General features: G+C 48.7%; 1 protein-coding gene across 1 annotated transcript in view; it reads right to left on the bottom strand.

Annotated features, from left to right (window-relative positions):
• The window catches only part of FSCN2 (fascin actin-bundling protein 2, retinal), a 90696-nt gene extending 77529 nt beyond the window's left edge, over nucleotides 1-13167 (bottom strand). Inside the window, exon 1 of the mRNA XM_078650771.1 lies at nucleotides 12200-13167. Within this exon, the coding sequence (XP_078506897.1) occupies nucleotides 12200-13022 (823 nt within the window). The 5' untranslated portion in view covers nucleotides 13023-13167. The remainder of the gene's footprint in view (nucleotides 1-12199) is intronic.
• Between the last annotated feature and the right edge of the window lie 625 nt (nucleotides 13168-13792).

Below are 13792 nucleotides of genomic sequence, written 5' to 3'. Positions count from 1 at the left end.
GATGAACAACAGGACGATGAGAAGCACGTGCTGGACTTTAATAGGAGCAAGCTATAGTACTATACTCAGCTCACGAAGATAGGTTTTTCTCTTTTTTGAAGACTTTAGGGGACACAGGGGAAGGGTAAGGGAGGGAGGGGGGACGTTTGGGGGGACAATGTAGAATGTGGACTGTACTTATATACCAGGAGCAACTGTTATACCGTTAAATAATATGAATACTATCCAATGCTTTGTATTTGAGTAAGCAGATATAAATAAAGTAAAAAAATAAAATAAAAAAAAGCCTCTGTTTTACTACAAAATGCTGTTTCTACTTGGTCTGCGCCTCGTGCTTCATGCTCGGGGTCAGTGCTTTGGAATGGCGGAGCGCTGTATACCAAGCTGTGTAGCCCTGTTTTCACCCGGGCCTCTTTACCCTGCCATGGGACGTTCCCTGTCCAAGCTGTCTGAGATCCTCAGTTGGGGGAGCGTTTGACTGGTGATCTGAATGGTCCCTGGTTCAGAACGTGGGTTTCGGCTCAGTTTGAACTTATGCTTTCATTTTTAATGTGCATCTCGTTTATTTAGTGCTGTGTGTGCCCGTTCGTAAGTGGGCTGCCTGTGGTTTTGGTTGCACGTTTTAATTTGTCATTACATGGGGGGGCGCCCTGTTGGGGTTTTCCCGGTGGTTTGAGTCAGTTTTCTCTGACGTGTACTTCCTGCAAGAGGTGTCTCTGTGGCCTTGTGATTGAGGTCTTTGACTCGCCTCCAAAGGATATGGATTCATATCCTGGTGTTTCGGTTGTTGTGGTTTCTGTGCTTCGATTACTATGTATGTTATGGGGGCGTGGTCTGCATGGGCTGGGACTTTTGGGATCTTTTGGGGTCCTTCCGATTGGGGCCTTTTTAGTCGTTTCTTTGGTGTTTGTGTCCCTGGTGGGCCGGCCTGCTGTCTTGTTGTGGTTTGGCGTTCCCTGGTTGCACTTATGGTCTTGCATTGCTTGGTCTGGGGTGCTTTGTTGGGCACTGGTTTCTCTGTTCTCTTCACATCATGGACATGAAGGGTTTGGGTGAGAGTGGGCTCCGCTGTATGGAGGTGGTGGGGGTCGCTGGGTCTTCCTCTTCTCCTTCACTAGTGTCATGTGCAGGATACTTTTGCTGACATGGCTCCGGACATGGTTTCGGATGAGACCTGGGGGCAGGCTTTGCGGTGTTCTGCTGCGTGTTCAAGACGGTTTGGGGTTCCCTAGGCCCATGGGAGGTGGGAAGTCTGTAGACTTTTTTGCCATTTTCCAGTTGATGGGGCTTGTAGGTCTCCATATTCCTTAAACTCTGTGGTAATATGCTACAGGGGGAGTGGAAGGATGTTGTCAAACATGTTTTTCCCCGGTCTCTGGCGGCGGGATTTCCTTTATGGTGGTTCGCTGTGGTATCCTGGCTGTGGTGATGGTGGATCCCTGCTGGCTGGTGTGTCATCTCGGTGCCTGGTGGTGTCATTGGGTGCCATTCCCTCTTATTCTGTGGTCCTGCTTGTTGCGGGACTTTGGATCAGGCTTTTACGGCCTCTGGTCTTGCAGTTCAGTCTGTGCATTGCCCCAGCTTTCGGGTTCAGTCGCTTCTGTATGGATGTCAGGGTTTCCTTGGCAGTTCTTGCTGGATGTGGATACCTCTGAATCTTTTTCCGTGTTGGGGCTGCTGTTGCGTTTCCAGGCGGATTTGTCCTGCGGTTCCCTTGGTACGGCAGCGGCAGTGGCTCGGTCCTCTGTGGCTGCTCGATGGCGGTTGTGCTTTTAGCCTTGGGAGGCGGTGCTGCTTGAAAGGCTACTGTGATGGGGGCTCTATACAGTTTGGTAATCCGTTGGAGGCCGTGATTGGTATGACGTCTGAGGACAATTTTTTGTTGGCTCCAGTCCGTTTCTGGGTGTGGGAAGTTTGAGAGTTGTGAGCGGGCTTTTGGTCTGCGTTTCATTTGATTTGATGGCCCAGCCCTTTTGTAGTGTAGTACAGGGCTGGTGGAACCCTTCCTTCCACATGTCCCGGGGTTTTCGGGGTGCTTCCTCTTCTTCTAGTCCCTTCTTGTTGGGCTGGGCTACTGGATGTGTTCTGCGCTGCCCCTGTTTCTGGTTCTCTGGCGATGTGTCGGGCTTTATTTCACAGCGTTCGGGGCTTAGTTTCTGTTGGGCCTGTGTTGTGGGGGCCTGTGTCTGCTGGGTCGGGTGGTTCCTCGCTTCTGTTTCCGGTCCAGAAGCCATTTGGGGGCTTTCGTCCTGTCCTGGTTCTGGTGGCTGTACACCTGTCTCACCCTCATCATTCCTTCATGATGGTGTTTCTTCAGTTGTTTCTTCCCTTCCTGTTGGTGGGGGTTTCCTGGCTTCTCTGGGTCTTTGGGACGCCTGCTTTTATATGCCGGTTCCCGAGACTTCATGGTGGTTCCTACGTTCGGTGTGGGAGTTATTCATTACCGGTTTTTGGTGCTGCCTTTTAAATGGTCTACGTCTCCTGGAGAGTTTACTGATGTTTTAGCTCCCTTTGGGGTTTTGTTGCCTGCTCGGGGGTTCCTGGTGTTCCCTTCCTTGAATGGTTGACTGATTCTTCCTCTTCTTTCCTTCCGGCTCCGGCCCTTTTACTGGGTGTTTTCTGGCTCCTGCGTCGGTTTGGGTGGATTCTAAACTTGGAGACTTCCATTCTTTGCATCACTCAGGTGCTACTGTTCGTAAGGTGGTTTCGGCGCCTCGGTTGGAGAGTTATTCCTGTCGGTGCCCCGCAGACTGGCTCTGTTGCGAGGACTACGGTGGTGGTTGGGGGCTCAGTCTTCCTCTACTCCCCGGCAGCTCCATGTTCAGCAGCTGTTGTCTGCTGCTGTGGTGTTTGTTCCTTGGGCCAGTTGGCTCTTGTTCCCCCTGGCGTGTCTTGCACTGGGGCTTTGCGTTCCGGCTTCTCTGGGGTGGCCATTGGCCGCGGGTTTGTCCTGATGGCTGGGGGTTTGATCCTCTTGCGGGGCTGTCCTTTTGTGTCCCGAGAGCGGTTGGTTCTGTGACGGTCTTGGATTTGTTGGGTGTTGATTTACCTAGGAGCTATTGCTCTATGGGGTGTGTTGTGCCTCTGCTGACGCAGGCTCACACAGGACAAGGATTCATATCCTGCCTCTGCTTTCGTAGTATCCCATGGTGGTTTTGGGTTAATGTGGTGCTTTCATTTTGACCTGGGTGCTATTGCTAATGTCTTGTGCCTCTGGTGGCGCTGGCTCGGACTGGTCTAGGGTTTGAACGCTGCCTATGCTTTCTGTATATCCCATTGTCGGTTCGGTTGGCCTGGCCTCTTTCTGCCTTGGGTCCTCCTGAGGTTCGTGATGGTCCGGTCGGACTGTGTGATGTTGGTGTATTATATCATCCGCCGTTGGTGTGCAGGGTTGGCTTCTCTAGACGGATCAGGTATTCAGCCAGGGGTGCAGGATCTTCCTTGTGGTCCCCGTAGGCTTTACGTCTGCCGGGGGCTTTGTTCTCGTGGCGGCTCACCTGCGTGGGGTGTTTCCCTCCCTGTCCGAGTTGAGCCTCTTGCTGACCTGGTCCGGGGTCCCGTGGTTGGACCTGTTTTGCATCTCCGGGGATTGCCTTGGGTTGAGGTTGTTCTCTGGTTTGGTCAGATGCTGTCTGGGGGGTGGTTGCCCTGTACTTCTGTTGTACGAGGGCCTGCGCTGTGCCTTTCCCCTGATTGCGCTGGATCCGCGGGTCCTGCTGCGGGTTGGACTGGGTTGGGCCTCGCTTGTCCTGGTGGCTCCGGTTTGGTCTGGGTGGCCTGTTGTGGTTGGCTATGGGGCCTTGCTGGTGATTGCCAGTGGTCGGTTGTTGTTTCCCTTCTGTCTCGGGGTGTCTGGTCCGCTTGCGGGGTGGCTGTGGTGTGTCTGGACCTCCTGGCTTTGGGGTATTCTCCTTCTGTGGCAGAGTTTTTTTCTCAGTTCGGGAGCCCTTCGCCTCTCCTGTCCTATGCCAGTCATGGGGTTTTCTTTCCCGGATTGCTGTCCGACATGGGGTGTGTCTGCATTGGATTCCGGTGCTTGTCTTGGATTTCTTGGTGGTTGGCTTCGACTTGGGTCGGACTGTGTCCTCCCTGTGAGCTCTGTGGGTGGCTGTGTGGGCCTTTCGGGGTTCGAGCGTTGAGCCGGTGAGCCCCTTGGTGTCCAGGTGGTTGTGGAGTTGTTTCCTCCTGGGACTGTTCTTTCGTTCCTTTGCTCCTTGTTGGAGTTTCTGGTTCTGCCTGTTTTCTGTCCTGTTCCTCTTTCTGGGGTTTAGGTGCAGCTGCTCTGTTTGGCGATTGTGCTGGATCTGGAGGTGTGCCTCCTTTCTGCTGTGCCTTTTTTATAGGGTGGTTTCCCTTTTTGTTTCCTTTGGGCTGGCTGGTCATGATCTGGGGCCTTCTGTGGCTACTCTCCATCAGTGGCTGTGTTGGCTGTGGGGCCTGCTTTTGGGCTTGTGGTGTATTGGCGCCTGGGTCAGTTCGAGGTTGCTCGCCTCGGAGGTGGCTGCTTATTGGGCTTGCTTCCGGGGGGCTTCCCTGGTCGTGTTCTGCATGGATGCTGCTGGGTGTTCTCCTCTCGCTTTTATGTCCTGTGGTCATTGAGTGATGTGTGGGACTGTGTCTCCTGGGTTTGGGGATGCAGTGTTGCGTTCTGCTCGGGTTGTGTGACTTTCTGCTTGTGCTGCTTGAGTCTGTTTTGCTACTGTGTGAAGCTGATTCTTGCTTTGGTATCTGCTCATTAGTAAGGACTGGGACAAGGAGGGCTGACGAGGAGGTAATGACCGGTTACTTACCGCTAATATTCATTACTCCGAGTCGTAGCCCTCCCCCTCCCAGTCCAGGTTCCCATCCCTCCCTCCCTGTTCGGCTTCTTGTGCTTGTTGGTACAGGATGTGGATGGGCGTCTCGCAGGGTTATATGCCTCCGGGTGTGGGTGTGGCCTGGAGGGAAGGGATGGGTTTTTAGTTGCTTGGGAGTTTCTGGTGGGAGGAGCTATGCTCATTAGTAAGGACTCAGACGGGGAGGGCTACGACTTGGAGTAATGAATATTACCGGTGAGTAACCGGTCATTAATGGCATGAGCTCTTGCAGACAACTGTAGCCAGAGGTTAAAAGGGTTTAGTGCTTGAGCCTGAGGAATGATTGACTCAAGGCTGATGGTAAGCTGCATTTCGGTATAGGGGTGAGATACTCATTGTTTTTATATGCCACTGTCGAGACTGGTCTCATCTCTGATTCCTTCCAGGGTTAGAGGTAAAAAAAAACAACAACAAAAAACAAGGATGTCAAAACAGGCATTTCTGTGGCTGAATAGTAAAAACAGTTACTGCAAAACAAAAATGACATGTCAGGAGTGGGGATAGAATTTGTAATGGGGGTGCATAGGGAAAATCTAATTTTAATTTGCATCTGATACAGCAAAAGTGCTATATAGACAATACTGAATGCACGTCGGTGGGAGACGTGGTGTTGAATAATGACTAAGAAGAATGAACGGTAAATTTACTTACAGTGAATTCATTTGATCTAATTCACAGTGGATACTCTGTAAATCTGCAAGCACCCAGCCCTTCTGGACCTATCTTGGACAGATACCTTTTTATAAGGGATACTCATGGCCTTATTTCATCTCAGACGATGTGGTAATTATGACAGCCAAAAAGGAATCTAAGAACTGCGCACACCCTGCATAGTCAATTTGATCATAAATATAATGGTATTGCTAAATATGAGGCTATCTGTCGCAGATTAAAACTTCGAGAAGATTAGTTTCATAAGGGCCTAGCTTTCAACGAGTTATGCATGACTTATTTTTTCTGCAGAAAGCCTGTTTTATGTTTTTTTCTGGGAAAAAAAGTGTGTTTTTGTTGTTGCAAATGACATACGAAGATTTTATATGTGTTATTAAATATGGTTTTTTTGGGCTCATGTATGGATTCATAAATTCTCAATAAAGTTTTTTTATTACGTTTGTCAAAGTAAGGAAAAACTGTGGGTTCTGCCTCATTACATGTCGGTTATTGTGTACCTGTGTTTCCAAATTGATGAGTCTGATGGTCTGCTGGGCCTGGTGGGTGTATAAGCATGATGTTGTAGTGGGTTTGACGGTAAACGCTTCTTGGTGGTCCAAAGGGCCTGGTGGGTAGTGTACGTGATGGTCCTATAGACCTGGTGGCAGAGTGTTTTGTGGTCTGATGGTACAGCATTCTCTGTGGTCCTATGGACCTGGTGGCACAGAGTGTTTTGTGGTCTGATGGTACAGCATTCTTGGTGGTCCTATGGACCTGGTGGCACAGAGTGCTTGGTGGGCTGATGGTACAGCATACTTGGTGGTCCTATGGACCTGTTGGCACAGAGTGCTTGGTGGGTTGATGGCTCTGATAGTACAGCATTCTTGGTGGTTCTATAGACCTGGTGGCACAAAGTGCTTGGTGGGTTGATGGCTCTGATGGGACAGCATTCTTGGTGGTTCTATGGACCTGGTGGCACAGAGTGCTTGGTGGGTTGATTGCTCTGATGGTACAGCATTCTCGGTTGTCCATTGGACCTGGTGGCACAGAGTGCTTTGTGGTCTGATGGCTCTGATGGTACAGCGTTCTTGGTGGTGCTATAGATCTGGTGGCAGAGAGTGCTTGGTGGGTTGATTGCTCTGATGGTACAGCATTCTTGGTTGTCCATTGGACCTGGTGGCACAGAGTGCTTCGTGGTCTGATAGCTCTGATGGTACAGCGTTCTTGGTGGTCCTATGGGCCTGGTGGCACAGAGTGCTTTGTTGTCTGATGGCTCTGATGGTACAGCATTCTTGGCGGTCCTATGGCCCTGGTGGCACAGAGTGCTTTGTAGTCTGATGAGTCTGATGGTACAGCATACTTGGTGGTCCTATGGACATGGTGGCACAGAGTGCTTGGTGGGCTGATGGTACAGCATTCTTGGTTGTCCATTGGACATGGTGGCACAGAGCGCTTGGTGGACTGATGGTACAGCATTCTTGGTTGTCCATTGGACCTGGTGGCACAGAGTGCTTGGTGGGTTGATGGCTCTGATGGTACAGCATTATTGGTGGTCCTATGGTCCTGGTGGCACCGAGTGCTTGGTGGGTTGATGGCTCTGATGGTACAGCATTCTTGGTGGTCCTATGGACCTGGTGGCACAGAGTGCTTTGTGGTCTGATGGGTGTGATGGTACAGCGTTCTTGGTGGTCCTATGGACCTGGTGGCACAGAGTGCTTGGTGGTCTGGTGGTACAGCATTCTTGGTTGTCCATTGGATCTGGTGGCACAGAGTGCTAGGTGGTCTGATGGGTCTGATGTTGCAGCATTCTTGGTGGTCCTGTGGACCTGGTGGCAAAGAGTGCTTTGTGGACTGATGGGTTTGATGGTACAGTGTTCTTGGTGGGATAGTGCGTCTGGTGGTCCCAAAGGTCTGGCAGTACAGTGCGTCTGGGGCACCAAAATTTCTGTTTATTTAACGAGTTACGTGGCCCAAAGGGCCCCGGTGCCCCTATCTGCCTGCCATATAGTACCAGGCGGGTATTATTAGGGTACTGGATTGGCCAGTGTGATCATTTAGGAATTGTATGTATTTGTGAACGGGCATTGACTCTTTTGTTAAGCAATGACTGACTGGTGAGCAGCGGTCTATGCTGTCGTGGAAAGGTTTTTGGAAAGGGAAGGGATGTACTGATTGCAAATGAATTATAAAAGGAGAACTGCAAGATACGCCTGTCCTGATAGGCGTGTACACCGGGTAACCACAGTGGCTTCAGACAAGCAACTTGCTTTCTCACTATCTGTCCTAACAGCTGTGCATTACAGGTGTGTACATGACAATGCATTCTTCATTCAGGGAACTTTCTCGACATTTTGGTTAAAGGTGCTTGCATAGTTTTCATTGTCGTGCATAGAAACAAACAACCCTCACACCCGTTAACCGATGAACCCACACCAGTTTCAGAGTTTTTGTTGTACTGAATCAATATTCGAAGGAAAAAAACCCACACAGACAATCATAAATGTTCTGGAAAATAGCTTTGAAATGTGTCTACATCAGCAAGACGTCCTTGTTGACAAGTATTAAAGACCCAGCCTGTAAAAAGCAGATAGGATTAAATATGGAAATAAATGAAACCCCTTTGTGTTGGCCATTGTACACACTCCCGAATATTGGAGCGCGCATGGCTGGCCAGCTCCAGGCTCGTCTGATGCCGAACCTGTTACTGGACACATTCCAGTTATTCGACCCAGATGCCCAGCTCAGGTGACCTCAAGCCACATCTTGGCAGTAGCTTACTTTTGTGTTCTGATCCTCTTACACTTAGCTGCTGCAGTTTGCACGCTACTTGCGGTCTCCTTACAGTCCCCTGGGTGGGAAGGTCTCGCTCAGGGACAACTGCCCTATTTTGCATGGCCATGTCGTGAGGAATTAGATCATAATCCCCCAGCTCTATTTAAAAATGAGTACCCCCGAGGTCTTCACCTTCTTCCAAGGACACTCGGCTTCGCTTTTTACATGACCTTCTGTTCTTACCTGAAAGGGTTCGCTATTCACTGAACCAGGGACATCTTAAGGATTTTGGGGGCTTCGGTTCAAGAACAGCTTTTAATTTATGATCAGGTTTCAGCTCTTTAGTGCCTTCTTTGGCCAGATCACTGACAGTACTCAGACACGCTCTTTCAAATTCTAGATGTGTTTACATCTAATATTTAGGGATAGTGACCTTTTTTTCAAAATTTTAACACAGCAGCAGCTCACTAATATTACTGCAAATAATATCTGACACCCTCTCAATTCTACAATGCGAGGTACTGTTTTCATTAAAAGAAACGTTTTTTATGGCTATTGCATGAAGCATAAACAATATTTCTCTGGTAAATGTCTCTAACAGACTCTACCACATTACACATAAATTGAAGCAAATCAGTATTTAAAACAACCTGTTTATGAATTATTCAAGATAATCAGGGCAAGACTCTCTGCAAGACAGAGCTGGTCAATGAGGAGGCACCCTGAAAGGCTGGGGCACCGGGCCAGAGCCCACGTTGCCCATGCCTTAAAACGTCTCTGCTCTGAACTTCACAACACCAATTTTGCAGACTATTAATCAGTGCTGCAGAGCTCTGGGGTGCAGAAGGTCCCTTTCACTGAAGCATCTCAGACGCACCAGTTGTCCTGAAGCTGTATCTCGAGACAAGGCCTGGGAGATGAATGGAGGTAAGAAGGCTGTGAACCATACCCCGCTGCATGTCTTACGACTGGATTTGACATCAAATTAACACCGCTGTGTTCAGTTCACCGTAGTCCAATAAATGAACAACCCTGCACCTTTGCCTCTGGCACGAGTTTACTTTACTGTGGCTAGGGAACGCCCAAGCGCTCGGATCAATAATGCTCATTTTCTTTGATGACTATTTAACAGTGAGCTCTTGTCCTTGAAAACTGTGGCCTTAGCCCCATCTGGTCGCCAGGCTCTTTCTAGGATCGCACATCTCTGTCTGCAGCCAATATCTCCAGGGCACTTCAGGTAATCTTACAACCTGGTGGGAAAATTAGATGTTGACTAGTTGTTGTTTCACATTGATGAAACAAGAAACCATAGCTCAAATCCCACCTTCCTGATGAGGACAAAACATGTGACAATGGGCATCTTACTCACTGTTTCAGTTCTGTAAGAACCTAAAAACTATGCTGTTCAGCAGCCCTGACTGAACCCTGCCTTCTTAGGTATTCTTTTTGCTGTGCCGTGCTATTGTCCGCTGATAGCGCCGGGAGAGCCTTTTGGGTAGCGCGCTTTATAAGCTTCTTAAATAAATGAAATATTACTTTCTTTTCTAGTGCCAAGGTTCCCTTATCCAGTGCTTGAAATGGAAAAAATATAAGTGAAGGTACTCTGTACTAGAGTACCTTCTTGTTTCTGCGAAGTGCTGGTACTCTCTGTGGTATGTATATAATTACGTGTATATTTATCAGATATAGCTTTAAGGAATTTGTCATGTTAAAACATTCTTAGAGTTCTTATGGTATTCTAAGGCTGGGTTTCCTTTTGTCTTTCTCAAAGCTGGAAGACTTGAAGGATGTCGTGGGCTATCTTACTCCTGGAATAAATACTGCTTTTTACTTCCAACCTTCCTGGATGTCACTTTTATTATTAATGAGCTTACAACATATTTTGGCGACGAGGATGGGATAGTCTAAATTTTCATCACCGGTTCAAGTTGTCAGGGTGGCACGTATGGCAGTTCTTTTACAAGATAGGGGTTGATGGAACAAAAATGCGCTAGTTAAAATTACTGATAAGCAAGCCACCATTATTCGCAGGAATAAACATAATGACAATATTCTTGATGATTCTGATTCGGATTGGTATGGTGTTGCTGAAAACAATTTAATCCCTGCTGGTCAGGGTTCGAGTCACCAAACACAAAACTCTCTTACTTCTGCTTCACCCGTTGGGTCTGGGGATTCGGTGTTCTCCCTCATTCTGCATTGTGTCCTTTGGCTCCTTTAAGAGGGGAGGGAGAGGGTAGTGGTAGAGTAGACAGTGCGTCATGGGTTAGAAATCTACCTTTTCGTTTTCGTGATTATGTCATGAATTCATGTTCTAATGTTGTATTTTTCCAGATTCAGTATGTATATATTATTAGTTAATGAATTTGTAAATTTTCTATCTCAATGATCTCATGTTTATGTATTTATTTATAAGTTTGTTTTATCTCTTGTTATTTTCCGTATAAGGGGAGGATGTGTGGTATGTATATACTTACTTGTATATTTATCAGATATAGCTTCAAGGAATTTGTCATGTTAAAACATTCTTAGAGTTCTTATGGTATTCTAAGGCTGGGATTCCTTATGTCATTCTCAAAGCTGGAAGACTTGAAGGATGTCGTGGGATATCTTACTCCTGGAATAAATACTGCTTTTTACTTCCAACCTTCCTGGACGTCACTTTTATTATTAATGAGCTTACTACACTCTCCAATTAAAAGCATTGCATTTCTCTTGAAGAAGAGCTGGTACACTCCCTGTCAAAATGAAAATGTGCCGGTACTCCGTATCGGACAGTACCGGACGATTTAAAGCACTGCCCTTATCTCTTCACAATGGGAGCGTTGAGGAATAAACCAAATGGTGATACTAACTGGTCAATGAAAAACCTGAAACCTTACTCAGTAACAATGTGGTTGTATAGCTTTCGAATATTTTCATCTTTAACGCCCTGCTTTTTCAAGAAAGGAAGAACCTTCCAAGTGGCAAGAGAGGCAGTAAAGATCCACGAGTGGGTAGCGAGAGGTGAGGGGAGACAGGAGGGATAAAGTAAAATATTTGAGAAACGACTTTCAGCACTTAATGAAGCATCATTAGATGATGAGTTACAGCATTGCCAGAATGAGTGACTCAGCACTGCCATTCATGCGAGCAGCGCTGGGCATACGCGTTGCATACATGCTGGTAATACGTTATTGGTACCTCAAATGTTAGGGTTAATTTATGATCAAGGGATGCAGCCAGCCAAGGAATCACCAGTGATGTGACGTCCTGCATTACCCTGCTCCAGAGGGGTGTCCAACAATTATGGGGTCCCTCAGCCATTCAGGGAGGACCCTATTAAACTCAAGGCCAATGAACATCTGTGAGTTATTGTATACTCAGGGGTCCATCTTCACATTCTTTAGGGGGGGCGAGGGGTATAAATGTGTATTAGGACGCTAGTTCATGGGTGTAATGGCTGGAGAAACTGTGATAGGAGGATCCTGCTAGAGCCTTTGGTGGTTCTGGCAGGTTGTTAGCACGTGCACACCACATCACCCAGAAGCAGTCCATTAACATTAGTACAGAGCAATTATTGTTACACAGTAACTACTGCAAAATAAAAGCAATGATGAGGTAATTCAGATAGTGGTGCCAATTATAGAAAAAGGGATTCGTAAATTGTGTGGCAAGCAAATGAAACTGCTTCCACGAGCAGTGGTACGGACAAAATCAATAAAAGTTTTAAGAGGCATTAACAATAATACGACAGAGCAGACTAAGCTCAGAACTGTGTAGTAACAACTGACTCAACAGTGGAAAATTTGGAGATCAATTGGGTTGGGATGTCTTTGTCTGCCATCACAATCATCTATACTATGTTACATTTATTATTTTAATGGCATTAGAGGGGCTCATGCCTATTTAAGAACTTTGTGAAAGCACTGACCCTTTACCTTGCCGTATGGAAACAAATCTTCCATTGGAAGCCACAAACACCACCTGCGGGTGGCTCTCCTCCAGGTCGAAAAGTTCGTCCTTGCCGGGCTTGGAGCTCCTCCCTGATCGCAGCGTCCCTGTTGGGCCCATGGGAGTCAGATACTTGCCGACACAGTCCTTGAAGGCTAGTTTGCCAGTCTTGAACTCCAGGGTGTAGCGGGTCGCCTCTTCAGGCTCTTTGACCAGCCGCCCATCGTTCCGCAGGTACCTGTTGTCGCAGGTCTTCAGGCAGTAGCGTTTATCCAGGAAGATAAGAGTGATCAGGGAATCCACCCCCCATGGGATGTTGCTGTCAGTAGAGATCTCGTCCTCCTGGGCGCTGAGGTGTGCATACCTTCTCCGGCTGACGCTCAACAGATTGGCTTGGGGGTGGATCGCCAGGTGCACTGCCCACAGCTCGCTCTCCGTAATGGTCTGGGCGAAGCAGGAGAGCTTGTCTTGGGAGCCTCCAAAGAACCGCTTGTGGGGCTCCGATTGTAAGGCCCACCGTCCATCGGACTGGGCCGTAATTGTAAACCGGCAGTCTGCTTCAGGCTTCTCGGCCTCACAAGATACCCTACCATCTTTGTCGGCAGTCAGGTACCTGCCCAAATGGCTCTTCAAGTAGACTGTGCCATTGTCGACCTCATCTTGCTCCAGAGACCATATCTGCTTCCTCTTTAGGCTTGACGCCGAAGCGTAGACCTTGAAGCCAAAGGCTTCAGCAGTCAGGTACCGGCTCTCAGAGTTGAGCAAGCCAAACTGAATCTTCAAGACCTGGTGTATTCCGTTGGATGGCATCTTTCACCCAAAGAAGCCGTCGTGTGTGTTGCGACCAATCGCCCAATGTGTTCTGTTTTCACAGCAACCCTCCGGAATGCCCGCACAGGAATGCGAGGCACCTGTCAAGCAGCGCGGCCAGGGAATATCTGGATTAGTGGGACTGAACTCTGGACCTCCTCAGCCCCGCAGCTGATGACGTGGCCTTGATCCGCCGGCTGGCCCCCCGCCGCTCGGAGCGCGGTACCTCCTGCATTTAAGCTGCAGGTTGTTGACGAGTGCGCAGACCGGTCATGCGACCTCCTGCCCCCAACAGACCTAATGTTCAGGAGAGGGACTAATGCGGCCCATGGTTTTACTCCGGCGGGGCCCGGCCAGGGCTGCTTGGGTCTGCGGCCCGTTTAATTAAGTGCCTCTAGGATTACCAGAATTCTCTCCAAGATCCCATTGAGCTGGCGGCTGTGGGCGGCCAATCGCTGTGGACGTCTGCTTAAGACACAAAGGAAATGTTGCGCACAATGTGGCACAAAGGACCTTTTGTGAGCGCCCTATTCACGTGCCCAGCTCCTCCACATAAACGCCGTCGATGCTTTTAAGTGCCCCTTCCACAGGTACCTTTGTTCCCTCTGCCACCACAGAGCGCCGGCTCTCTCTCTGTGCACGCTGCCTCCCAGGCTCCTCTTACCACCGCAGCCCTCCACGCAACCGGCTACCTAGCGGCAGGTGGAAAGAAAGAAATAGGGCCGGTAACCGGAGCCCCACAACCGGCCTGCCCCCACCATGCGCGTATC

Source organism: Lissotriton helveticus, chromosome 7 (genome assembly GCF_964261635.1).
Source record: "Lissotriton helveticus chromosome 7, aLisHel1.1, whole genome shotgun sequence".
NCBI lineage: Eukaryota > Metazoa > Chordata > Amphibia > Caudata > Salamandridae > Lissotriton > Lissotriton helveticus.
The sequence above is the reverse complement of the archived record's forward strand: the minus strand, read 5'-3'. Positions and strand labels throughout refer to the sequence as shown.